Source organism: Oncorhynchus gorbuscha, linkage group LG03 (assembly GCF_021184085.1).
Source record: "Oncorhynchus gorbuscha isolate QuinsamMale2020 ecotype Even-year linkage group LG03, OgorEven_v1.0, whole genome shotgun sequence".
NCBI classification, from domain to species: Eukaryota; Metazoa; Chordata; class Actinopteri; order Salmoniformes; family Salmonidae; genus Oncorhynchus; species Oncorhynchus gorbuscha.
Genome location: NC_060175.1, coordinates 61,130,967 through 61,157,965, shown reverse-complemented (window position 1 = coordinate 61,157,965; position 26,999 = coordinate 61,130,967). Strand labels below are relative to the sequence as shown.

Sequence of the window (26,999 nt, the reverse complement as noted above, 5' to 3'; positions counted from 1 at the left end):
TCATTCCATCCCTTTCTTCCTCATTCCATCCCTTTCTTCCTCATTCCATCCCTTTCTTCCTCATTCCATCCCTTTCTTCCTCATTCCATCCCTTTCTTCCTCATTCCATCCCTTTCTTTGTCATTCCATCCCTTTCTTTGTCATTCCATCCCTTTCTACCTCATTCCATCCCTTTCTACCTCATTCCACCCCTTTCTTCCTCATTCCATCCCTTTTTTGGTCATTCCATCCCTTTTTTCCTCATTCCATCCCTTTTTTCCTCATTCCATCCCTTTCTTTGTCATTCCATCCCTTTCTTTGTCATTCCATCCCTTTCTTTGTCATTCCATCCCTTTCTACCTCATTCCATCCATTTCTACCTCATTCCACCCCTTTCTTCCTCATTCCATCCCTTTTTTGGTCATTCCATCCCTTTTTTCCTCATTCCATCCCTTTTTTCCTCATTCCATCCCTTTCTTTGTCATTCCATCCCTTTCTTTGTCATTCCATCCCTTTCTTTGTCATTCCATCCCTTTCTTTGTCATTCCATCCCTTTCTTTGTCATTCCATCCCTTTCTTTGTCATTCCATCCCTTTCTTCCTCATTCCATCACTTTCTTCCTCATTCCATCCCTTTCTTCCTCATTCCATCCCTTTCTTTGTCATTCCATCCCTTTCTACCTCATTCCATCCCTTTCTACCTCATTCCACCCCTTTCTTCCTCATTCCACCCCTTTTTTGGTCATTCCATCCCTTTTTTGGTCATTCCATCCCTTTTTTCCTCATTCCATCCCTTTCTTTGTCATTCCATCCCTTTCTTTGTCATTCCATCCCTTTCTTTGTCATTCCATCCCTTTCTTCCTCATTCCATCCCTTTCTTCCTCATTCCATCCCTTTCTTTGTCATTCCATCCCTTTCTTTGTCATTCCATCCCTTTCTTTGTCATTCCATCCCTTTCTTTGTCATTCCATCCCTTTCTACCTCATTCCATCCCTTTCTACCTCATTCCATCCCTTTCTACCTCATTCCACCCCTTTCTTCCTCATTCCATCCCTTTTTTGGTCATTCCATCCCTTTTTTGGTCATTCCATCCCTTTTTTCCTCATTCCATCCCTTTCTTTGTCATTCCATCCCTTTCTTTGTCATTCCATCCCTTTCTTTGTCATTCCATCCCTTTCTTTGTCATTCCATCCCTTTCTTTGTCATTCCATCCCTTTCTTCGTCATTCCATCCCTTTCTTCCTCATTCCATCCTTTTCTTCCTCATTCCATCCCTTTCTTCCTCATTCCATCCCTTTCTTCCTCATTCCATCCCTTTCTTCCTCATTCCATCCCTTTCTTCCTCATTCCATCCCTTTCTTCCTCATTCCATCCCTTTCTTCCTCATTCCATCCCTTTCTTTGTCATTCCATCCCTTTCTTTGTCATTCCATCCCTTTCTTTGTCATTCCATCCCTTTCTTTGTCATTCCATCCCTTTCTACCTCATTCCATCCCTTTCTACCTCATTCCATCCCTTTCTACCTCATTCCACCCCTTTCTTCCTCATTCCATCCCTTTTTTGGTCATTCCATCTCTTTTTTGGTCATTCCATCCCTTTTTTCCTCATTCCATCCCTTTCTTTGTCATTCCATCCCTTTCTTTGTCATTCCATCCCTTTCTTTGTCATTCCATCCCTTTCTTCGTCATTCCATCTCATCACCTTGGAGAAGAAGGGGTACATACTGAGGATCCAGACAATGAACTAGGTATGCACCTTTATTTTCTCTCTCTCTCTCTCTCTCTCTCTCTCTCTCTCTCTCTCTCTCTCTTTGTTTATGTCATTGCGTTTGCTATTGGCTGTCAAAATATGTCCTTTTGTATACTAGAATCATTTTAGATTTTCACAATCATCTAGATTTTAGCTCAAATGTGATGTACTGCTTTGAACTACTGAGTGAGTGGCAGGAGTGATTTCCGTTAACGCAACAGAACACATTAGGAATGTGTTTGGTTGGACAACTCGGGTTCATCTATGTACTTTGAGCAGCTCCACAGACTGGAAAATAGCACTGCTGATTCACAGGCCACTTTGTAGACTATTTGGCAGAAACAGACATGCTCTTGAAAGGGAATGAAATCTCTGACTCTGTCAGGGCTCTGACATCATATTATTTCTGGTACATCAGAAGCAGGCAGTCTGATTATCGATTGTGAAATCCAGCCCGCCCCAAATGTGTTTATGGGAGTTGGCAGCAGCCCACGCTAACACACGGCGCTAATGTCTTTGTACGAAATCAAATACAGTGTTGAGGAAAATGAGATGCTATCGCTTTAATAGGAGTGTGTTAGTTTAAAGAGACTTACAAAAATTTGTTTTACTTTTACTGTTGAAAAGCGATATCCCAAGTATCAATACAGTAAAGTACACACACTAAAAGGTAAAACAATATGTTTTGTAGACTGTAAACTTCAAGGAGTAGGGCATTCAAGGAGTTGGTCTGATGGGTATTTGTGATGTCATTGGCCTCACTATTGCTCTAGGAACAATAAAGGATCAATAGGGAACAAAAGAGGAACGCCCCCTTCTTGTGCCATGTCATGAGGATACCTGGGCTGGCTGGACAACCTATTGAGATGTGCCTTTTGTGAAGTAAATCATATGATAACTGAGCTAAAAAGGAGACTGGAGTAGGCCCTCTCTGTCAAACCTGCGTGAGGCATGCAGTTGTGTACATCTATCAACTGTTTGTAGCAGTTGACTCCATGTATAGAAAACAACCTGGTTCTGTCCTAAAGACGACATAAAAACGACACATCTGGAGCCATTGTGAGTGGGCTAGACCAGAACGTATGAATAGTCCATTGAGGAGGAGGCAGCAGTCAATCTCTGCAGTCTGTAATTTAGTTCAGAGACTCCCCTGACAGCTGGCTGTGTATATAGCCTGTGTGTGCCTTGCTCAACGAGGTAGAGCGAGTCGTTTGACGCCGTGGCCCACCGATGCTGCAGAGAAAAATGAAAAAGTATGAATAATAAAGCAAAAGTCAGGTCAGGTAAGCATACAGTATATTCACCTGAGAGACCTCGAATAAGAAAAACAGGACAGCGTCACCCTCGGAAGAACTTCCTGAACGAGAACACTACCCCTTATAAATACTCATCTGACCACTGGGCTCATTTGAGAATCATCACACCACACTACTCTATTCTGACCACTCTTACAACACCAGCATCTGTAGTGAATGTATCATTACAGTGATGTAACATGGCTGTTCCTACTCTGTTTCAGAGCTGCCTGCAGGATGGGAGAAGATAGATGACCCAGTGTATGGGGTGTACTACGTAGAGTAAGTTGAACACCTCACTGACACCTAACGGTTCATAGCTAGCTCTTTTCACATTCCTCTCATTTATCCCACAATAATTAATAAGACTGAATCAATTGGATTGATTGTTATGCGCCAGCATATTCATATAGTTTAATGTAAACTGCGTCATTTCAGCTGGACTAGCGTTTTCCTCTCTGATTTGACCACACATTCTGACTTTCAATGGCTAGCTGTCAGACCTGTTAAAGTCAATGTTTTCTAACGGGTTTGAATCTATGTAGATTTAACTGAAACTGAACTCCATTTTGTGTGGCCAGTGTGTTTTATGCGGTTATCACTGAGGTGGAGGGATTTAAGAGGCTGTGAGCCAGAGGATGTCAAACACTGTGTACGGCCATTTATCATGGTGACAATGAATCTCTTTCTTTCTCTCTTTCTCTATCTGTCTCGCTCTCTCTCTTCTCCCCCCTCTCTCCAGTCACATCAACAGGAAGACCCAGTATGAGAACCCCATAGTGGAGGCTAGGCGCAGGATGCAGCTGGAGCCGCAGCAGCCGCAGCCTCCTGAAGGTGAGCGGTACATTCGAGGTTCGTTTCCTGCCCTGGCAAGGCACCATTTCTTTCTTTCTTCATGTCTCTCTGTCTCGTCTTGTCTGTGTCTCGTCACGTCTTGTCTCATGTCTTGTCCTGCAGGGTTGAGGTCTATTCCATTTGAATTCAATCATTCCAGGAAGTTAATTGAAATCCCAGTTCATGTTGAAAAGTTGCCATTAAAAATGGGTGTCACATTTCAGTTCCTCAGAATTGGAATTTCAATTAATTATCCTGGATTTGACGTGGAACTGACCCCATCCCTGTTGTCCTGTCCAGTCTGTGTTTTGGTACTTATTAGTTTGTTTAAAGATCATTAAAGCATCATTATCATCATTTCAAGGCATGTACTGTAGCATTTGCTTATTTGTCATCAGAGGCTTGGAGCTGTCGATGCTGCCATCTACTGTATGTGCCAACTGCTGCTGATATCATGCTTATCTCTAACCCTAACTGTTGCTGATATCATGCTTAACCCTAACACTAACTGCTGCTGATATCATGCTTAACCCTAACACTAACTGCTGCTGATGTCATGCTTATCCCGAACACTAACTGCTGCTGATGTCATGCTTATCCCGAAACCTAACTGCTGCTGATATCATGCTTATCTCTAACCTAACTGCTACTGATATCATGCTTATCCCTAACCGCTGCTGATATCATGCTTATCTCTAACCTAACTGCTTCTGATATCATGCTTAACCTTAACTGCTGCTGATATCATGCTTTGTAACGCCAGGGTAGTGGGTTCGATTCCCGGGATCACCCATACGTAGAATGTATGCACACATGACTGTAATTCGCTTTGGATAAAAGCGTCTGCTAAATGTCATATATTATTATTATTATTAACACAAACTCTAACTGCTGCTGATATCATGCTTAACCCTAAATGCTACTGATATCATGCTTATTCCTAACTCCTGCTGATATCATGCTTATCTATAACCTAACTGCTGCTGATATCATGCTTATCCCTAACTGCTGCTGATATCATGCTTATCCCTAACCTAACTGATGCTGATATTCTGCTTACCTCTAACCCTAACTGCTGCTGATATCATGTTTAACCCTAACTCTAACTGCTACTGATATTATGCTTATCTCTAACCTAAATGCTGCTGATATCATGCTTATCCCTAACCTAACTGCTACTGTTATCATGCTTAACCCTAACTGCTGCTGATATCATGCTTATCTCTAACCTAACTGCTGCTGATATCATGCTTATCCCTAACCTAACTGCTGCTGATATCATGCTTATCCCTAACCTTAACTGCTGCTGATATCATGCTTAACCTTAACTGCTGCTGATATCATGCTTAACCCTAAATGCTACTGATATCATGCTTATTCCTAACTCCTGCTGACATCATGCTTATCTCTAACCTAACTGCTTCTGATATCATGCTTATCCCTAACCTACCTGCTGCTGATATCATGCTTATCCCTAACTGCTGCTGATATCATGCTTATCCCTAACCTAACTGCTGCTGATATCATGCTTAACCCTAAGTGCTGCTGATATCATGCTTAACCCTAACACTAACTGCTGCTGATATCATGCTTAACCTTAACTGCTGATGATATCATGCTTATTCCTAACTCCTACTGATATCATGCTTATTCCTAACTCCTGCTGATATCATGCTTATCTCTAACCTAACTGATGCTGATATCATGCTTATCTCTAACCTAACTGCTGATATCATGCTTATCCCTAACCTAACTGCTGCTGATATCATGCTTAACCCTAACTGCTGCTGATATCATGCTTAACCCTAACACTAACTGCTGCTGATATCATGCTTAACCTTAACTGCTGATGATATCATGCTTAACCCTAAATGCTACTGATATCATGCTTATTCCTAACTCCTGCTGATATCATGCTTATCCCTAACTGCTGCTGATATCATGCTTATCCCTAACCTAACTGCTGCTGATATCATGCTTATCTCTATCCTAACTGCTGCTGATATCATGCTTATCTCTACCCTAACTGCTGCTGATATCATGCTTAACCCTAACTGCTGCTGATATCATGCTTAACCCTAACTGCTGCTGATATCATGCTTATCCCTAACCTAACTGCTGCTGATATCATGCTTAACCTTAACTGCTGCTGATATCATGCTTAACCTTAACTGCTGCTGATATCATGCTTAACCTTAACTGCTGCTGATATCATGCTTAACCTTAACTGCTGCTGATATCATGCTTAACCTTAACTGCTGCTGATATCATGCTTAACCTTAACTGCTGCTGATATCATGCTTAACCTTAAATGCTACTGATATCATGCTTATTCCTAACTCCTGCTGATATCATGCTTATCTCTATCCTAACTGCTGCTGATATCATGCTTATCTCTACCCTAACTGCTGCTGATATCATGCTTAACCCTAACTGCTGCTGATATCATGCTTAACCCTAACTGCTGCTGATATCATGCTTATCCCTAACCTAACTGCTGCTGATATCATGCTTAACCTTAACTGCTGCTGATATCATGCTTAACCTTAACTGCTGCTGATATCATGCTTAACCTTAACTGCTGCTGATATCATGCTTAACCTTAACTGCTGCTGATATCATGCTTAACCTTAACTGCTGCTGATATCATGCTTAACCTTAACTGCTGCTGATATCATGCTTAACCTTAAATGCTACTGATATCATGCTTATTCCTAACTCCTGCTGATATCATGCTTATCTCTAACCTAACTGATGCTGATATCATGCTTATCCCTAACCTAACTGATGCTGATATCATGCGTATCCCTAACTGCTGCTGATATCATGCTTATCCCTAACTGCTGCTGATATCATGCTTATCCCTAACTGCTGCTGATATCATGCTTATCCCTAACTGCTGCTGATATCATGCTTTTCTCTATCCTAACTGCTGCTGTTATCATGCTTTTCTCTATCCTAACTGCTGCTGTTATCATGCTTTTCTCTATCCTAACTGCTGCTGTTATCATGCTTAACTCTATCCTAACTTCTGCCGATATCATGCTTATCTCTAACCTAACTGCTGCCGATATCATGCTTATCCCTAACTGCTGCCGATATCATGCTTATCCCTAACTGCTGCCGATATCATGCCTATCCCTAACTGCTGCCGATATCATGCTTATCCCTAACCGCTGCCGATATCATGCTTATCCCTAACCGCTGCCGATATCATGCTTATCCCTAACCGCTGCCGATATCATGCTTATCCCTAACCGCTGCCGATATCATGCTTATCCCTAACCGCTGCTGATATCATGCTTATCCCTAACCGCTTCCTAACTGAGGCTGATATCACGCTTAACCCTAACTACGGCTGATATCACGCTTAACCCTAACTGCGGCTGATATCACGCTTAACCCTAACTGCGGCTGATATCACGCTTAACCCTAACTGCGGCTGATATCACGCTTAACCCTAACTGCGGCTGATATCACGCTTAACCCTAACTGCGGCTGATATCACGCTTAACCCTAACTGCGGCTGATATCACGCTTAACCCTAACTGCGGCTGATATCACGCTTAACCCTAACTGCGGCTGATATCACGCTTAACCCTAACTGCGGCTGATATCACGCTTAACCCTAACTGCGGCTGATATCACGCTTAACCCTAACTGCGGCTGATATCACGCTTAACCCTAACTGCGGCTGATATCACGCTTAACCCTAACTGCGGCTGATATCACGCTTAACCCTAACCCTAACTTCGGCTGATATCACGCTTAACCCTAACCCTAACTGTTGCTGATATCATGCTTATTCCTAACCCAAAAAGCTAGTTATATCATGCTTATTCCTAACCCAAACAGCTAGTTATATCATGCTTATTCCTAACCCAAACAGCTAGTTATATCATGCTTATTCCTAACCCAAACAGCTAGTTATATCATGCTTAACCCTAACCCTAATTGCTGCTGATATCATTCTTGCTAAGTGTTGGGACCACTGAGACACAATGTTATGATGAAACGGCATGTAATGTTAAAACATCTTACCAATACATGTCTCTCTCATTGTATAATTTACTAGGTTAGAATAAACGTCTACTTGCCAGTTATTGTGAATAATTTGTTAGTCTGTCAATGATTTTGGGTGTATATTGTATATGTACTAACTGTGTAGAGCACGTTTGAGTGAACAAATGCATGAATGTGATGCTTATGTGTGTGTGTGTACCTATGTTTGTATTTTATGTATCGTGGGTGTGCGTCTGCGTGTGTGTGATTTCAGTCCCTCTGTGTCTCTCTCTCTGTACAGAGTGGATAGAGGAGCACTCCTCAGCTGGTGCTCCCCTGGCCAACTATGCCAATAACCACCTAGAGACGTTCCGCGACCCGCAGGTCCCGCCCCCACTGCCCCCTGCTCTGGGAGTGGCCAAACGTGAGTGGGGTTACACCTAAAGGATTCTACCTGGAACCAAAAAGGGTTCTTCAAAGAGTTATCTTATGGGGACAGCCGAAGAGCCCTTTTAGGTTCTAGATATCACTTTTTTTTCTAAGAGTGTAGCAATGAGTAAGTGGAGCAGACACTGTGCGCTCGCGCTGTAAGGGGACATGGGCTGCTCTGATAGACAGACTTGATCATCTCTCCATCAGTAGATGATGAGACACATTTCATAGAAGTACCGAAAGTAACAGTTCTAGTATCGAAAAAGTAACAAAGTTTCAGTATACAGTGTGTAGTGGAAATTTCCTGTATTTACCAAATCATGTGAGCAAACCACACACAAGTCAGAGTTATCTTAAAGTCCATCTTTAATTATATGAGCTCCATCACAACTCTGTGACTCTCAGATCAATTCAATGTCTATAAATGAATTATCCTAGAGTCCTTACACATTGCAACTGAGATCCTTTATAGCAAAGACACACATAGCCAGACAGAATTGGCTATAAATTATCATTCAGCTTTGTCTCCTAAACTATGTTCTTATCTCGCTCTCAGGACCATAAAACAAAACCTCATCAACAGGCATATATCAAATACACCCCTCCTGGACAAGATCACAGAGACACAGTGACTGGCACACAGACATTGTGGAGCCAAGAGAAAATTGGTTCCCCCTCAATCATCCCTTAAAATGGTTTAAAAGATATGTTTACATATGAAAACAAGCTTGACCTCTTTCCTCTCTGCGGCCCAAGTAACTGAAACCTGACAGAGAACAGATAACTGCAACCGGCCAACAGTATTATCCAAAAATCGACATTCTAATGACATATCTCACATGCAATAAAATAAATAAAACATATTATTTATAAATGTTACCTAAATAATTCTGATTCCGCCAAGACACGTGCAACACACACGTTCAATACCAGGATCTTGTCTACTACAGACATCTGAGTAGCAATCATACAGTATATACCCTTAATGTACAGTTCCAGTACCCACACATGCATGACCAGGCACAGACCAGGCGATCCTCATGATCAAGGGTTACCTTATAATGTCATTAACCTGTCTATCAGCCCACACGTTCGTCAACCATAATGAAAGCTCTATGTATTTCAACTAGCTATTACTCATTCGTTATTGATGGATCACTAGGAAATGTATATTAGCATTCTCTCCTGGCAACCATTTTACTGTTTTCACTGATTAATGAAATGGTGATCATTTTAATAAATACAGTATATGGATGCTAAGGTTGGTGGAAAGACAGACATACATACAGTGCCTTCAGAATGTGTTCAAACCCCTTGAGGCTGTAACACAACAAAATGTGGAATAAGTCAAGTGGTATAAATATTTTCTGAAGGCATAGGTAGACAAATAATGTGAAGTAATACATGACTAACTAACCCATACAGGCAGACAGTCAGACAGAGATATGTAGATGTTCCAGATAATGTTCCTTTCCCTGTGTTCTATAGGAGGGAAGCCATTCTTCACACGGAACCCAGCAGAGCTGAAGGGAACTTTCATCAACACCAAACTGAAGAAGAGCCGCCGCGGATTCGGCTTCACCGTAGTTGGGGGCGATGAGCCGGATGAGTTCCTGCAGATCAAGAGTTTAGTCCTGGATGGTCCTGCTGCTGTGGATGGGAAGATGGAGACAGGTGCAGTACACCGCTTCAGCCCACCATGGGCACTGTTTTGCACCATTTATATAGGAAGCATTTGCCCCATTCCTATGGTGGTTGAAGTGATTGTGTAAGCTAAGAGTTAAACATATAGGGGCCGTACAGTATGTCACGTTACTTGCACCCTACATAGTACATTAATTGTATTACTTACTGTGATACTAATGTGCTTGTAATCCTGTTACTGTGTTACTAACTGTCCTCTCCGTCTCCCTCCCTCCCCTCCTGTAGGTGACGTGATAGTGAGTGTGAACGACACCATCGTTCTGGGCTACACCCACGCCCAGGTGGTGAAGATTTTCCAGTCCATCCCGATCGGCTCCATGGTGGACCTGGCCCTGTGCCGCGGCTACCCCCTGCCATTTGACCCTGATGACCCCAACACCAGCCTGGTGACCTCCGTGGCCATCCTGGACAAGGAGCCCATCATCGTCAATGGCCAGGAGAGCTACGACTCTCCGTCCAGCCATGGCAGTCAGACCGGAGGGCCTGTTAACGGGATGAGGGAGCCGCGGGCCCACAGTCCCTCGGCAGAGGTGGTGTCCAACGGCTCTCACGGCTACTCCTCCAGCGACGTGGTCACCCTGGCATCATCCATCGCTGGGCAACCAGAGCTGATCACAGTGCACATGGAGAAAGGCGATAAGGGCTTTGGATTCACCATCGCTGACAGCCTGACGGGAGGGGGTCAGAGGGTGAAGCAGATCGTGGATTACCCCCGCTGCAGGGGCCTGAAGGAGTCAGACATTCTGATGGAGGTGAACAAGAGGAATGTCCAGAACATGAGCCACAACCAGGTGGTGGACCTGCTCAGCAAGTGTCCCAGAGGGAGCGAGGTCACCATGCTGGTGCAGAGAGGTACGTAGTCCACTGATCATGGTCAGGAGGGAGGAAAGGGATGGAGGGATAGGATCAAGATGTGTCTGGTCATGCTGATATGTCAACCGCCAAGAAGGGAGCGGGAAGGATGGCGGTGTGTCACCAGAAAAGGCATAGTGTCTGGCTAGCAGCATGAATAGCTAAGATGAAGGGAAAGAGTGAGTAAGTGGATGAATGAAGGAGGGAGTGGGTGTAACTTTGAGAAGGAGTGAGAGCTGAAGAGAGTAGGTGATCAGATGAGTGAGAGCATGATTGGGTGGTAGGTGGAGAGCAGGGGCAGGATGGACGAAGAGACAGGGAAGAAGAGAAGATGAGAGCGTTAGGTCAGGGACTCTTATCTGTCATGAATATGGATGGGAAGTGACTCCGCTGAGACAGCGCTAGTCTCCGTGTGTTCTGTCAGGTCAATCTGTGAAATAGGCCCTCCTGCCTTTTTCTCTCTTGTCTTTTTCTATCTATTTCAATTATTATTTTTCACTGGTCTCTAGCTCTCAAACTTTTTTTATCTCACTGTCTTTCCTGTATTCTTTCTCACTTTGTATCTCTCTTACACAATCTTTCTCACCCTCTCTCTGTCTGTCTTCATCTCTGGCTCTGTGTTTGCGTTGCTTAGAGTATTATTGGGTGTGTTAACGGTGAGAGGACTCAGCCAAAGACGCTGTCTTACTCTGATGAAAGTGTCTTGTTTTCCAATTACCATGGGAGAGAGCGAAAGAAAGTGGAAAAGAGATAAAGATTGGAACACAGGGTAAGGTGGGGTGAAAGGAGAGGAAGGGATAGGTAAAGCAATACATAGAAGAGAGAACAGCCATTGATTCTGATTAGAGGAATAAGTGAATGGGAAGCAGAGCTAGTCGTGGCCATTAGCAGCAGAAGAGCTGTTTTCACACATCATTAATGTCTATGATTGACCTTCCTCTGTCACTACGACCCAGACCATCTTTCCAACGTGAATAACCACTGGAGATTAAACATAATAGGCCTGCTCAAAAACATTGGTAGAGGAATGAAGTTGAACCTATAGGTGCATCTATACAGTCCTGGCCAAAAGTTTTGAGAATGACACAAATATTAATTTTCACAAAGTTTGCTGCTTAAGTGTCTTTATATATTTTGTCAGATGTTACTATGGAATACGGAAGTATAATTACAAGCATTTCATACGTGTCAAAGGCTTTCATTGACAATTACATGAAGGTGATGCAAAGAGTCAATATTTGCAGTGTCTTTTTCAAGACCTCTGCAATCCACCCTGGCATGCTGTCAATTAACTTCTGGGCCAAATCCTGACTGATGGAGCCCAATCTTGCATAATCAAGGCTGGGAGTTTGTCATAATTTATGGGTTTTTGTTTGTCCACCTGCATCTTGAGGATTGACCACAAGTTCTCAATGGGATTAAGGCCTGGGGAGTTTTCTGGCCATGGCTGAGAAGCAACCCCACACATGAATGGTCTCAGGATGCTTTACTGTTGGCATGACACAGGACTGATGGTAGCGCTCACCTTGTCTTTTCCGGACAAGCTTTTTTTCCGGATGCCCCAAACAATCGGAAAGGTATTCATCAGAGAAAATGACTTTACCCCAGTCCTCAGCAGTCCAATCCCTATACATTTTGCAGAATATCAGTCTGTCCCTGATGTTTTTCCTGGAGAGATGTGGCTTCTTTGCTGCCCTTCTTGACACCAGGCCATCCTCCAGAAGTCTTCGCCTCACTCTGTGTGCAGATGCACTCACACCTGCCTGCTGCCATTCCTGAGCAAACTCTGTACAGGTGGTGCCCCGATCCCGCAGCTGAATCAACTTTAGTAGATGGTCCTGGCGCTTGCTGGACTTTCTTGGGCGCCCTGAAGCCTTCTTCACAACAATTGAACCGCTCTCCTTGAAGTTCTTGATGATCTGATAAATGGTTGTTCCTAAATCAATCTTACTGGCAGCAATATCCTTGCTTGTGAAGCCCTTTTTGTGCAAAGCAATGATGACGGCACAATGATTCCAAGCACCACCCTCCTTTTGAAGCGTCCAGTCTGTTATTTGAACTCAATAAGCATTACAGAGGGATCTCCAGCCTTGTCCTCGTTAACACTCACACCTGTGTTAACACGAGAGTTACTGACATGATGTCAGCTGGTCCTTTTGTGGCAGGGCTGAAATGCAGTGAAAATGTTTTTTGGGGATTCAGTTAATTTGCATGGCAAAGAGGGACTTTGCAATTAATTGCAATTCATCTGATCACTCTTCACAACATTCTGGAGTATATGCATATTGCCATCATACTACAAACTGAGACTTTGTGAAAATTAATATTTGTGTAATTTTCAAAACCTTTGGCCACCACTGTACACTAAAACCTTACTCGACAGCTTTCTTACCCTACCGTGTTAAAATAATTTGCTACGTTTTTTGCGAGGCTAGAGCAAGAGACAAACTGTTAATGACAACCACCATCCATACAGTTTGTAAAAAGACACTTATGTGAGTTAAGCCCCCATAGTTGGTGTAATTGCTAACTCTGACCTAGGTCCCTACTAGCTGAGGGTGGGGATATGCAGGCAGCATCCATTATGATTTCTAATGAGTTGACCTTGTGTGCCTGGGCTGAAATGACAGTGCTGTATTGTGTTAAATGTCCGCATCATTATTGGCCTCTCCCTTAGCATAGAAGGCAGGTGACCATTACACTAGACCTAGGTCAGGTCCTGGGTCAGTTTCCTGCTGATGCGGTACTGAGAAACTGTGGGCTTGTGTTCTACTACCGCCCCGTAGCACTCACTTCCGTCATCATGAAGTGCTTTGAGAGACTAGTCAAGGACCATATCACCTCCACCCTACCTGACACCCTAGACCCACTCCAATTTGCTTACCGCCCAAATAGGTCCACAGACGATGCAATCTCAACCACACAAGAGGAATACCTATGTGAGAATGCTGTTCATCGACTACAGCTCGGCATTTAACACCATAGTACCCTCCAAGCTCGTCATCAAGCTCGAGAACCTGGGTCTCGACCCCGCCCTGTGCAACTGGGTACTGGACTTCCTGACGGTCCGCCCCCAGGTGGTGAGGGTAGGCAACAACATCTCCACCCCGCTGATCCTCAACACTGGGGCCCCACAAGGGTGCGTTCTGAGCCCTCTCCTGTACTCCCTGTTCACCCACGACTGCGTGGCCACGCACGCCTCCAACTCAATCATCAAGTTTGCGGACGACACAACAGTGGTAGGCTTGATTACCAACAACGACGAGACTGCCTTTTCACCCCGCTATCATCCAGAAGGAGAGGTCAGTATAGGTGCATCAAAGCTGGGACAGAAGCTGTTTTTCATTCTCTCGATCTCAAGGCCATCAGACTGTTAAACAGCAACCATTAACACTGAGTGGCCGCTGCCAACACACTGACTCAACTCCAGCCACTTTAATAATGGGAATTGATGGGAAATTGTGAAAAATATATCACTAGCCACTTTAAACAATGCTACCTAATATAATGTTTACATACCCTACATTATTCATCTCATATGAATATGTATATATTGTACTCTATATCATCTACTGCATCCTTATGTAATACATGTATCACTAGCCACTTTAACTATGCCACTTTGTTTACATACTCATCTCATATGTATATACTGTACTCGATACCATCTACTGTATCTTGCCTATGCTGCTCTGTACCATCACTCATTCATATATCCCCTTACACTGTGCATAAGACAGTAGTTTTGGAATTGTTAGTTAGATTACTTGTTGGTTATTACTGCATTGTCGGAACTAGAAGCACAAGCATTACGCTACACTCGCATTAACATCTGCTAACCATGTGTATGTGACAAATACATTTGATTTGATTTGATTTTTGAACTTTGTTATGGAGGATTGGATTGTCTTTGAGGCTGTGAACAGGTCAGCAGAGCAGCAGATTGATGTTGTCGGTGAGGAGGGAGCTGCAGCTGTCTGGCTGGCTGTCAGAGGAGGAGGATGCGGTGACCTTTCTGGTGATTAGGAACCATAATGCCTCATAAACCACAACAAACAACACATTTAGAGGATCAGAGGAGGGGGAAGGAGGAGGACAGGGTAGTCAGGAAAGAGAATAAGAGGGAGGAGTCAAAGATGAGGAATGTCCAAGGTGTATGTGTTTTAGAGAGGAGAGTGAGGAGGAGGCGGATAAGGAGATGAAAGGGAGGAGGAGGAGACTCAACAGGGCTCAATGGCAGGGTCCAAAATTTGGCTTGTTTTACTCAGGGTTCAAGACTAACTTTCTCCACTGGTGGCACTGATGCTTCCAACTTTTTCACTTGATTGCACCAGCAAATTATTTGGTCACACAATGTGTCAGAACCAAGCTAATAATGACTAGACATATTTAAAATCAGCAAGGCTTTGCTGGGCTTGACATTCAGGTAAATTTGCCAGTGGCACACCGGGACATTGCCAACTGAAAGATACTGGCCTGAATTAAAAAGAATACTGGACTGGGAAAGTGAATTGTTATCTTTAATTTGCGGGCTGAGCAAGTACCCTTTAGCCTATAACAACAAGTCACTAAAGTTGTAAATGTTGTATAAAATCAGTTTTATCTTTTGGTAAAAAATGTCCCGGTTTCTGAGTTTTCCTAATTTGTTTAGGTTTTCACTATCAAAATCGCACTTTATTTTCTAGGGGAAAAAAATGGGATGTTTTAAGTCCACAACAATGCTTAAACCACATCAGTTTTCGGGGAACAGTAAAAGTTGGTGGTTGTAGTTGACCTTTAACTCAATTGCACACCTAGCAAGAGACCATTGTGTTTGGGTAGCAGTGTTTTTGTACTGTACAATTTACAGTGTAATGAATTTCAACCATGCTCCATTTTGGTCATCCTCTCCTTCGACGGAAGAATCCCGTTACATTAGGCCTACTTTTTAGTCAACATTTAATTGGGAAGTTTTTTGGGGGAAAGCCTTAGAAAACAGCACTCAGTTGACTGAGCTTGGCCTCCTGAGTGGCACAGCAGTCTAATACACTGTATTGTCAGGAGTCCGCTAACCTGGAGTCCAATCAATGAGACGAGATTGGAGATGTTGGTTAGAGCTGTCTTGCCCTATAAAAAACACTCACAATTTGAGTTTGCTATTCACAAGAAGCATTACCTTATGTGAATCATGCCTCGAACAAAAGAGATCTCAGAAGACCTAAGATTAAGAATTGTTAACTTGCATATAACTGGAAAGGGAAATGCATATAACTGGAAAATGCATATAACTGGAAAATTATCTCTAAAAGCCTTGATGTTCATCAGTCCATGGTAAGACAAATTGTCGATAAATGGAGAAAGTTCAGCACTGTTGCTACTCTCCCTAGGAGTACCATTCTGCAAAGATGACTGCAAGAGCACAGCGCAGAATGCTCAATGAACTAAAGAAAATCCAAGAGTGTCAGCTGAAGACTTACAGAAATCTCTGGAACATGCTAACATCTCTGTTGATAAGTCTACGATACGTAAAACACTAAACAAGAATGATGGTCATGGGAGGACACCACGGAAGAAGCCACTGCTGTCCAAAAAAAACATTGCTGCAGTTTGCAAAAGTGAACCTGGATGTTCCACATCGCTACTGGCAAAATATTGTGTGGACAGATGAAACTACAGTTGGGTGGTTTGGAAGGAACACACAGCACTATATCTGGAGAAAAAAAGGCACAGCACACCAACATCAAAACCTCATCCCAACTGTAAAGTCTGGTGGAGGGAGCATCATGGTTTGGGGCTGCTTTGCTGCTTCTGAGCCTGGACAGTTTGCTATGATCGACGGAATAATGAATTTGCAAGTTTATCAAGACATTTTGCAGGAGAATGTTAGGCTATCTGTCCGCCAATTGAAGCTCAACAGAAGTTGGGTGATGCAACAGGACAACGACCCAAAACACAGAAGTAAATCAACAACAGAATGGCTTCAACGGAAGAAAATACGCCTTCTGGAGTCCTGACCCTCCACCCGATTGAGATGCTGTGGCATGACCTCGAGAGCATTTCACACCAGACATCCCAAGACTATTGCTGAACTGAAAAAGTTGTATAAAGTGGAATGGTCCATTCCTCCTGACTGTTGTGCGGTTCTGATCCGCAACTACAGAAAATGTTTGGTTGAGGTTATATTTGCCAAAGAAGGGTCAACCAGTTATTAAATCAAAGGGTTAGCATACACACACTTTTTCCACCCTGCACTGTGAATGTTTACACGGTGTTCAGTAAGACATGTTTTTATGTTTTTTTTTGTGTATTTTTTGTTGTTGTGTATTGTTAGTTTAAGCAAACTGTTTGTCTATTGTTTTGACCTAGATGAAGATCAGATCAAATTTTATGACCAATTTATGCTGGAATCCAGGTTTTTCCAAAGGGTTAACATACTTTTTCTTGCCAATGTATATATTGTGACGTACAGCAGGTCAGCCACCAGGGTTGAGACTCGTCAAGGCCTGGTGACAGACGGAGTATAAATTGAGGCGATTGCTCCATCTGCTGGATGTGCGAGGTCTCGTCAGGTCCCAGGACTAATTGGGGCTGATTGGGGAGTTGGTGAGTAACCAAGGGCTGATTTCTCAACAGCTCTACAAGCCCCATAAATCTGCCAGAAGGGCAGCACACAGGAGAGTACTGGGGGATGAAAGGCGACTTCCGTGTTGTTGGAAACGGTGCCCGAGCTAAGACGAGGGAGTTTGAGTTTGTGTGCCCGACAGGATACAGCAAGACCCATAGCCCAGAAGACTGTATCCCAGAGAGGTTCTCATGGGGGAGACCTATCCTTTTCTTTTGATTTATTATTTAATTAACACCCTTGAAACCGAGCTAATCATACTCTGTACGTGTCTGATCTGTGTAAACGTCTTGACCCAACCCCCTGGTCTGCCACAAGTGGTGGAGAATGCGAGCAATCTGATAATGTGGCCAGATCAGGGTTGACGTTTACTCAGCATTAGCATGGACGAGTTGGTAGCTCAGTTCGTCCGGACCCAACAAGCACAACAGGCGGTTCAGGAACGAACGCTGGAGGTACAGCAATTACAAAACGTCCGCCTTGTTGAGGAAATCAGGAAACTGCAAGGAGGAGCGTCTCCTGATTCATATCCTAACCAGTTTTTACTCAAACTAACGGAAGACGATGAGGTTGAGACCTACCTCTGTACGTTTGAACGGATAGCTCTACGGAAAGGATGGCCAAGGCCGAAGTCAGCCAGTCTGCTGGCCCCGTTCCTCTCGGGGAATGCCCAAAAGGCACATTGGGACCTGAACGACGAACAGGCGGCTATTTACGACGGACTCAAACGGGAGATACTCGGCCGCTACGGGTACAGCCTGGCCCATCGAGCTCAACGGTTCCTTGACTGGAGGTCCGTAGCCGACGCCTTCCCCTGAACATAGATTAGCGACCTACTGTGCGTCACCAGGGCATGGCTCCTAACCGACGTGTCCACCCTCTCCGTCCTCGACAAAGTGGTCCTGGATCGTTTCTTACAGGCGCTACACTACGACATGAAGAGGGCAGCGAGTTTATGCGCGCCCCAAACCTTCGGAGGGCCTCCTGGAAGTGACAACGCATCATAACATGCAGGCCCTGCTGAGTGCGAGCCGGGACGATTCGGCGACCCGTCTGAGGGGACGGAAGGACAGCCCCGCGGTGTACCCCGATCCAACAGTCGGCAGGACCAAAGGACCGCAAACCCGTGGAGAAATGGCTGGGGTAAGGCCGACTGTCCCCAAGAACCCCAGGTAGATGGAGACCAAAGGAGGTGTTTTTTGAATGCGGCGCCGGGGGGCACTTTGCCTGGAATTGGCTGGCTCGAAAGGAGTTGATGCCACCCCTGGGGGCGAGGCAGATCACGCCATGTCAGCTCCTGTTGGGTGCACTCTAAATCAACTACACCCATGGTCCCGGTGAAGGTTGACGGACACAACACGAAAGCGTTATTGGACTCCGGAAGTATGGTTACTCTCGTAACCACGAGCCTGCTTAACCAGGATACCGAAAGGGGTAGGAGGATGTCCATTTCTGTGTTCACAGTGACACAAACTAGTATCCAACCGTATGGACCACTATTGTGACTCCACAAGAGCGCTGCCAGGCGACGGTGGGTGTATTGCCCGGTACCTCTCCTAGTGGGACGGTATTGTCCACTGTTCGTGGCCCTATGGAGGCACGAGTTGAGGAAGAAGGTACGAGCCGGCCGAAAAGGAGAGCGGGGATGACCAATAGCCTGTGCGGCCCGGAAGCAACCGGTTAACCAGCATGGGTCTATGGCTTTGGATTCGGAGTCGGAGGGGGCACCGGAACCCGAAGCCCTGGAGGAAGAGCCCATCTTCCACCACCTAGATTTCGAGGGTCCAGTCGAGACCACCGCTGGGGGTCAACTGAGGGGACAATTCGGGACGGCCCAGTGGGAGGATCCGAACTTGAAAACCGCCAAAGCCCAAGTGATAGCGGTGGATGGACAGCTACTTCCGGGGGTGAGTGACTGGCGATACCCCATTTCCAAATCAAGAATAACCTTTTTTATCAGGTGTCACGCCAACAGGGGGAACTTCGAGAGGTATTGTAGCTGCCCCGACGGTACGCGGGAACCGTACCGCATGAGGACACTGGTACATCCTGGTGATAGTAGATTATGCCACCCGGTATCCCGAGGCCATTCCCCTATGGGAAGCAGTATCCAAGGGAATTGCCCGGGAGCTGTTCCACCTCTTTAGCCGGGTGGGCATCCCGAACAAGATCTTGACCGACCAATGTACGGAGTTTATGTCTTGCCTCGTGAAAGATTTGTGTGCCCTCCTGCAGATCAAGCAGATCCAGACCTTTGTTTTCACCCGCAGACGGATGGGCTCATCGAGCGCTTTAGTAAAACGCTCAATCAAATGACGCAGAAGGTCGTCGAGCAGGACTGGAAGAACTGGGACCAGCTACTGCCCCACCTGATTTTCTCAATCTGAGAAATACCCCAATCCTCCACTGGGTTTTCCCCGTTCAAGCTCCACTACGGAGGAGGCCACGCGGCCAACTGGACCTCGCAAAGGAGGCGTGGGAAACCCAACCGACGCCATTACGCAGCGTGGTAGAGCACATGAAGACAATGAGGGACCAGATGACAGCGGTGGTCCCGAGCAATGAGGACCTCGACCCGGCCCAGAAGCAATTGCTCAGGGAGCTACACGGCGGTGTTCCGACTGTCCTCTCTGCTACTGCCCAGCAAGCGGTACCGGAGTGCCACGTCTGGGACCAAAAGGCACCTGAACAGCTTCTACCTCCAAGCCTAAAGTCTGCTGAAGAGTTAGTCTGGGTAGCCTTTTGATTATCTACATTGGCCCCCTTTATTATGTATTTGTTTATTTAATTATCATGATTGTTTTTGCACTGACTCCCTTGCAATGGCTCTATGTACACTCACTAAACTCTACCCAAACACTCACATATACTACAGTGACACTCCAACACACACACACACACTATATACAGTTGAAGTCGGAAGTTTATGTACACTTAGGTTGGAGTCATTAAAACTTGTTTTTCAACCTCTCCACCAATTTCTTGTTAAGACACTATAGTTTTGGCATGTCGGTTAGGACATCTACTTTGTGCATGACACAAGTCATTTTTCCAACAACTGTTTACAGACAGATTATTTCACGTAGAGTGCACTGCATCACAATTCCAGTGGGTACACAGAAATACACTAAGTTGACTCTGCCTTCAAACAGCTTGGAAAATTCCAGAAAATGATGTCATGGCTTTATTAGCTTCTGATGGGCTAATTGACATCATTTGCATCAATTGGAGGTGTACCTGTTGATGTATTTCAAGGCCTACCTTCAAACTCAGTACCTCTTTGCTTGACATCATGGGAAAATCAAAAGAAATCAGCCAAAAACATTGGAGACCTCCACAAGTCTGGTCCATCTCCAAAAGCCTGACGGTACCACATTCATCTGTACAATCAATAGTATGCAGGTATAAACACCATGGGACCACGCAGCCGTCATACCGCTCAGGAAGAAGACGCCTTCTGTCTCCTAGAGATGAATGTACCTTCGTGCGAAAAGTGCAAATCAATCCCAGAACAACAGCAAAGGACCTTGTGAAGATGCTGGAGGAAACCGGTACAAATGTACAGTTAAACGAGTCCACAGTTAAACGAGTCCTACATCAACATAATCTGAGAGGCCGCTCAGCAAGAAAGAAGCCACTGCTCCAAAACCTCCATAAAAATGCCAGACAACGGTTTACAGCTGCACATGGGGACAAAGATTGTACTTTTTGGATACATTTCCTGTGGTCGGAAAAAAATATAACTGTTTGGCCAAAATGACCATCATTACGTTTGGAGGTTAAAAGGGGAGGCTTGCAAGCCGAAGAACACCGTCCCAACTGTGAATCACATGGGTGACAGCATCATGTTGTGGGAATGCTTTGCTGCAGGAGGGACTGGTGCACTTCACAAAATAGATGGCTTCATGAGGTAGAAAAATGATGTGGATATATTGAAGCAACATCTCAAGATATTAGTCAGGAAGTTAAAGCTTGGTTGCAAATGGTTCTTCCAAACGAACAATGACCCCAAGCATACTTCTAAAGTTGTGGCAAAATGGCTTAAGGACAACAAAGTCGAGGTATTGGAGTAGCCGACACAAAGCCCTGACCACAATCCCATAGAAAATGTGTGGGCAGAACTGAAAAAGTGTGTGCAAGCAAGGAGGCCTACAAATCTGACTCAGTTACACCAGCTCTGTCAGGAGGAAAAGGCCAACATTCACCCAACTTATTGTGGGAAGTTTGTGGAAGGCTAACCGAAACGTTTGACCCAAGTTAAATAATTTAAACGCAAAGCTACCAAATACTGATTGAGTGTATGTAAACTTCTGACCCACTGGGAATATGATGAAAGAAATCAAATCTGAAATAAATCATTCTCTCCGCTATTATTCTGACATTTCATGTTATTAAAATAGAGTGGTGATCCTAACTGACCTAAGAAAGGGAAGTCTTTTGACATGATTTCATGTCAGGAATTGTAAAAAAAACTGAGTTTGAATGTATTTGGCTAAGGTGTATGTAAATTTCTGACTTCAACTGTACGTTCATACAGACTAAACACACGCACACTCACACATGAATATTCACACCACACTCATGCATAGACACACTTTCATACTTCACATGTGCTGCTGGTACTCTGTTTATTATATATCCTGATTGCCTAGTCATTTTTACCCCTGCACGTTGACTTGGTACTGCTTGTGTATACCCTTCCCTTTTTTATTTGGCAACTATTTTCTTACGTTTTAACTATGCATTGTTGGGAATGGGCTGTAAAGTCTACACGTTTTATTCGACGCATGTGACCAATACAATGAGATCTTATTTGATCTGTGAGTCAGCAATCTGTTCTGAGAGTGAGTGAGATGACTGAAAGCACAATGTCACAAGAAACACAAGAGATGTACATACTGACGACGAATTAATACCTTCACAACCAGCAGTTGTGAAGGTAGGCAGACAACAGCCATCTAGCATCCTCTATCACTTGGTCTCATTTGAGTTAAGACTCTGGTTTGGATACTGAAAGTCTGTATTAAAATGACTGTGCCGTTAGCATTATTAGAGATATGCCATGTCATAGTCATCCCTACACATTCCCAGAAAACTGTTATGTGTTTGTGATGATACAACACTTCAGCATTATTAGAGATGTGCCATGATGTCATAGTTATCCCTAAACATTGCCAGAAAACTGTTATGTGTTTGTGATGATACAACACTTCAGCATTATTAGAGATGTGCCATGATGTCATAGTCATCCCTAACCATTCCCAGAAAACTGTTTATGATGACACCACAGTCCAGCATTATTAGAGATTTGCCATGTCATAGTCATCCCTAAACATTGTCACACAACTGTTTATGATGACACCACAGTTCAGCGTTACTAGAGATGTGGCATGTAATAGTCATCCCGAAACATTGGCAGAATTTTGTTTATGATGATACAACAGTTCAGCATTTTTTGAGATATGTCATAGTCATCCCTAAACTTTGCCAGAAAACTGTTTATGATGATACAACACTTCAGTATTAATAGTGATCTGCCATTGTAACGACCCTGGGTTTATAAGCGCAGAAATCGACCCTGCCGCACGAGCATGCTTTTGCTGCACAGGCGATAGCGTGCCGGACCTCGGGCTAGAAGGTCAATGGTTCGAGACCTCCTCCCTACCTGTCATAATAATCCCTAAACATTGCCAGGAAACTGTTTATGGTGATACAACAGTTCAGCATTATTAGAGATGTGCTATGATGTCATAGTCATCCCTAAACATTGCTAGAAAACTATTTATGATGATACAACACTTCAGCATTTTAAGAGATATGCCGTGATGTCATAGTTATCCCTAAACATTGCCAGAAAACAGTTTATGATGGTACAACACGACAGCATTATTAGAGATGTGTCATGTCACAGTCATCTCTAACCATTCCCCACTAAACTGTTTATGATGATCCAACACTTCAGCATTATTAGACATGTGCTGTGATGTCACAGTTATCCCTAAACATTGCCAGAAAACTATTTATGATGGTATAACAGTTCAGCATTATTAAAGTTGTGCCATGTTGTCATAGTCATCCCTAAACATTTCCAGAAAACAGTTTATGATGGTACAACACGACAGCATTATTAGAGATGTGCCACATTGCCAGAAAACTGTTTATGATGTAACAACTGTTCAGTATTTATCCTTGTTGCCCCAGGGGACCAGGAGTTTTCTGCAAAATATAGTTTATTTTAAATGTAAAATTATTTGTTTATGGAGGAGAAAACCTCACGTAGACACTTTGAGGATGGATTATCCGTAAGGGGTTCTGTTTTTCCGGCTACTCAGTAGCACATTTAAATTATTGCGTATTGTCTAGCTGTAAAATGTGTTTTGTCATTACATCAATACTTGCCACAATAGAATGTATCTGAGTTGATTTGAATGTTGGCTTGGATGTAGGACATCCCAATGCATGGGCCTCTTAATTTTCTATGACGAACCCAAAGAATAATATCACGAGAGAGGAGAGGGAGAACGTTTTAGATTAACATACAGTACAATAACCCTTCTCATCCTCTCCCACCCTTACCTCTCCTCCTTTCCTCCATCAAACCCTTCTACCCACAACATTTCTCGTCCCCCTCCCCTACTTTCTCCTGGAGAAGTAAGTCGTACATATCCTCCATCTTGCCTTTGTTGCCATGACAATGCTTCGCAGCACCTCAGGAGGAACTGTCTACTGGGTGATGATGGATCACAAGATCACTGTACTGACAGGCAGGGAGGGAAAGAGAGGAGATAAATGGGAAGAAGAAAAGAGATGAGGGTTATATCAAGAAAATAGGAAGAGATGGCGAGGTGTGTAGAAAGAGAATGTGGGGATGTACTGTATGAAGGAAGAGTGGCAAAGAGAAAGAGACAGTAGGGACTAAAATTGAAAAGAGAAGATTGGCCAAACAAAAGAGGACATTTATGTGGTTCTTGTAGCACTGTGATTTTTGGGCAGTTGAGAATATCCATTCATTCCCTTAGTGTGGGCACAGCTGAGAACATAGCCAAGGCTGCAGCCTGATCCGAGCATAGAAACAGCAAGCCATTTACTACCTGTTGTTGTTCCACTCTGAATGGATACATGTTATGTACCCACACGCATATACACCCCCCCACACACACTCAAAAGTTGACTCTCAAATCCTCACTTATACACGCATAATCAAACAAACATTTTTACAAATCTTAAACCAATGCTGACATAGTACATATATGGTTTTGAAATCATCAATTCCACTACATCTGTGTTTAACATGAAAAGAGGAAGAGGGTTTCTGCACACACAGACACACACAGAGTTTGTGACAGATGGCCAGGACATATTTTCAAGGCCTGATGAAATATAGAACCAGCCCCCAATCCCACACACTGTAACACATACACAATCATACACACACACACGTACAAACCCATCAGCATAGCACGTGTTGTCATATGTCAATATGCGTACATTCTCAGACCCAAGGAGTCCCTCTCTGAGCTGTGTTAAAGCTCAACTCACAGGCTACACTGCTCTTTCACTCCAACACGGTTTTTACTTCCCTTCACAGTATAATAATAATGACCAGGCCCTCTTAGTCATTCAGACAGCATGGTCTGCTCAGTATTCATAAGACTGGGCCTTTTAAGCCTGTGTTGCATCCATAGTGATCAGTCCAGAGGCCTTTAAAAGGTGTAACGGGCCAACGGATTCATGGTTCCGTTTCAGAGTATTGGAATTGCCCCTGTATCATATGTGCATATCATATGTATTTAACACACAGTGGCAGCAAGGACAGAACTGAGATAGCTGTACATCAATATCACAGTGGTGGAACTACTGTAACACAGTGAGGTGCTGAACGGCGCATTAACATGCATTAGTACAACATGTAAATGTGTTGCTTTAGCGGATACAAGCTGGCTGACTGTAGAGCAGGGGTCAAGTCCATTTCAATTCATTTCAATGTAATAGTGGGGATTCAATTCACATTGAGAAATGCACCAGGTTATGTACTAATTGTTTGTTTTCAATTTGATGTGTACATAAAGTTTAATGCTAGCTTGGCTCCAGATCTGTATGTATTTGAGCTGCTGCTCTTTAGACTATCAATATATATTTGAGTGGCGTTAGGTAACCCAGCTAGAAGGTAACAGCCACACCACCAATTGGCCACACCTGATCTTAATGAGTGCTTGTTTCCTTTGAAATGGGGTCTGTTTGAATACACTAGAACAGATTTATATGCATGAAAACACATTGCATCCTGACTCCATCCAGGTGGTGCAGTGGACTAGTTCCATGGATAGGTAACAGAAGATTATAGATTTGAATCTCAATGATGCATGACTCATGCCTAAGGAAATTCATTTCCATGTGTCCTATCTGTGCTTGGAGTTTTTTTATATTTTTTTACCAAAAAATAACCTAGCAGTTTTTAAAAGTATATGGCAAATATAAATCCAAAATGGATGGTGTTAAGCAATGGGAAGGGTTGGATGGACCTGAAGGTTGGGAATAAAAACAACTAATAACAACAAGATAACTAATGTAAAACATACTGAGTCCGTAAAACATATATAGATTGAGAACATTTGTGAAAGAAATAGATGGATAGGTTGAGGTTAAAAGAAGGACAGGAGTAAAAGCAAACAAAATAGAACTATTGTAAAATAGACAATAGTGCAAAATGTATATAGTATGTTTAAGCTGGAAGTGGAAACTAAGTGTTGTTTTTCACAAGCTTACTCCAATGATGTATGTCAGTATGAATGTATGTACGTACCTACCAGTCAAAAGTACATACGTACCTACGTACCAGTCAAAGTTTGGACACATCTACTCATTCAAGGGTTTTTCTTTATTTTTGCTATTTTTGAAATTGTAGAATAATAGTGAGGACGTCACAACTATGAACTAACACATATGTAATCATGTAGTAAACAAAAAAAGTGTTAAATGAATCAAAATATATTTTAGATTTTTCAAAGTAGCCTCCATTGATGACAGCTTTGCACACTCTTTGAATTCTCTCAACCAGCTTCAGCTGGAATGCTTTTCCAACAGTCTTGAAGGAGTTTCCACAAATGCTGAGCATTTGTTGGCTGCGTTTCCTTCACTCTGCGGTCCAACACATCCCAAACCATCCCGAAATTGTTGCAACCCCTATTACTAGCCTGTTCAACCTCTCTTTCGTGTCGTCTGAGATTCCCAAAGATTGGAAAGCAGCTGCGGTCATCCCCCTCTTCAAAGGGGGTACACTCTTGACCCAAACTGCTACAGACCTATATCGATCCTACCCTGCCTTTCTAAGGTCTTCGAAAGCCAAGTCAGCAAACAGATTACCGACCATTTCGAATCCCAACACACCTTCTCAGCTATGCAATCTGGTTTCAGAGCTGGTCATGGGTGCACTTCAGCCACACTCAAGGTCCTAAACGATATCTTAACCACGATCGATAAGAAACAATACTTTGCAGCTGTATTCATTGACCTGGCCAAGGCTTTCGAATCTGTCAATCACCACATCCTCATCG

At 43.7% G+C, this 26,999-nt stretch overlaps 1 protein-coding gene across 15 annotated transcripts in view; it reads left to right on the top strand.

Moving 5' to 3' along the window:
* LOC124031661 (membrane-associated guanylate kinase, WW and PDZ domain-containing protein 1-like) overlaps positions 1-26,999 on the top strand; it is a 156,209-nt gene that overhangs the window by 79,132 nt on the left and 50,078 nt on the right. For 7 of the 15 annotated variants that reach the window (XM_046343178.1, XM_046343179.1, XM_046343176.1 and 4 more), the window contains exons 6-11: positions 1,685-1,723; positions 3,245-3,302; positions 3,763-3,872; positions 8,158-8,280; positions 9,777-9,962; positions 10,218-10,844. In XM_046343178.1, coding sequence (XP_046199134.1) covers positions 1,685-1,723; positions 3,245-3,302; positions 3,763-3,872; positions 8,158-8,280; positions 9,777-9,962; positions 10,218-10,844 — 1,143 coding nt within the window. The remainder of the gene's footprint in view (positions 1-1,684; positions 1,724-3,244; positions 3,303-3,762; positions 3,873-8,157; positions 8,281-9,776; positions 9,963-10,217; positions 10,845-26,999) is intronic. The other 8 variants (XM_046343184.1, XM_046343177.1, XM_046343170.1 and 5 more) reach the window with 4 other exon arrangements.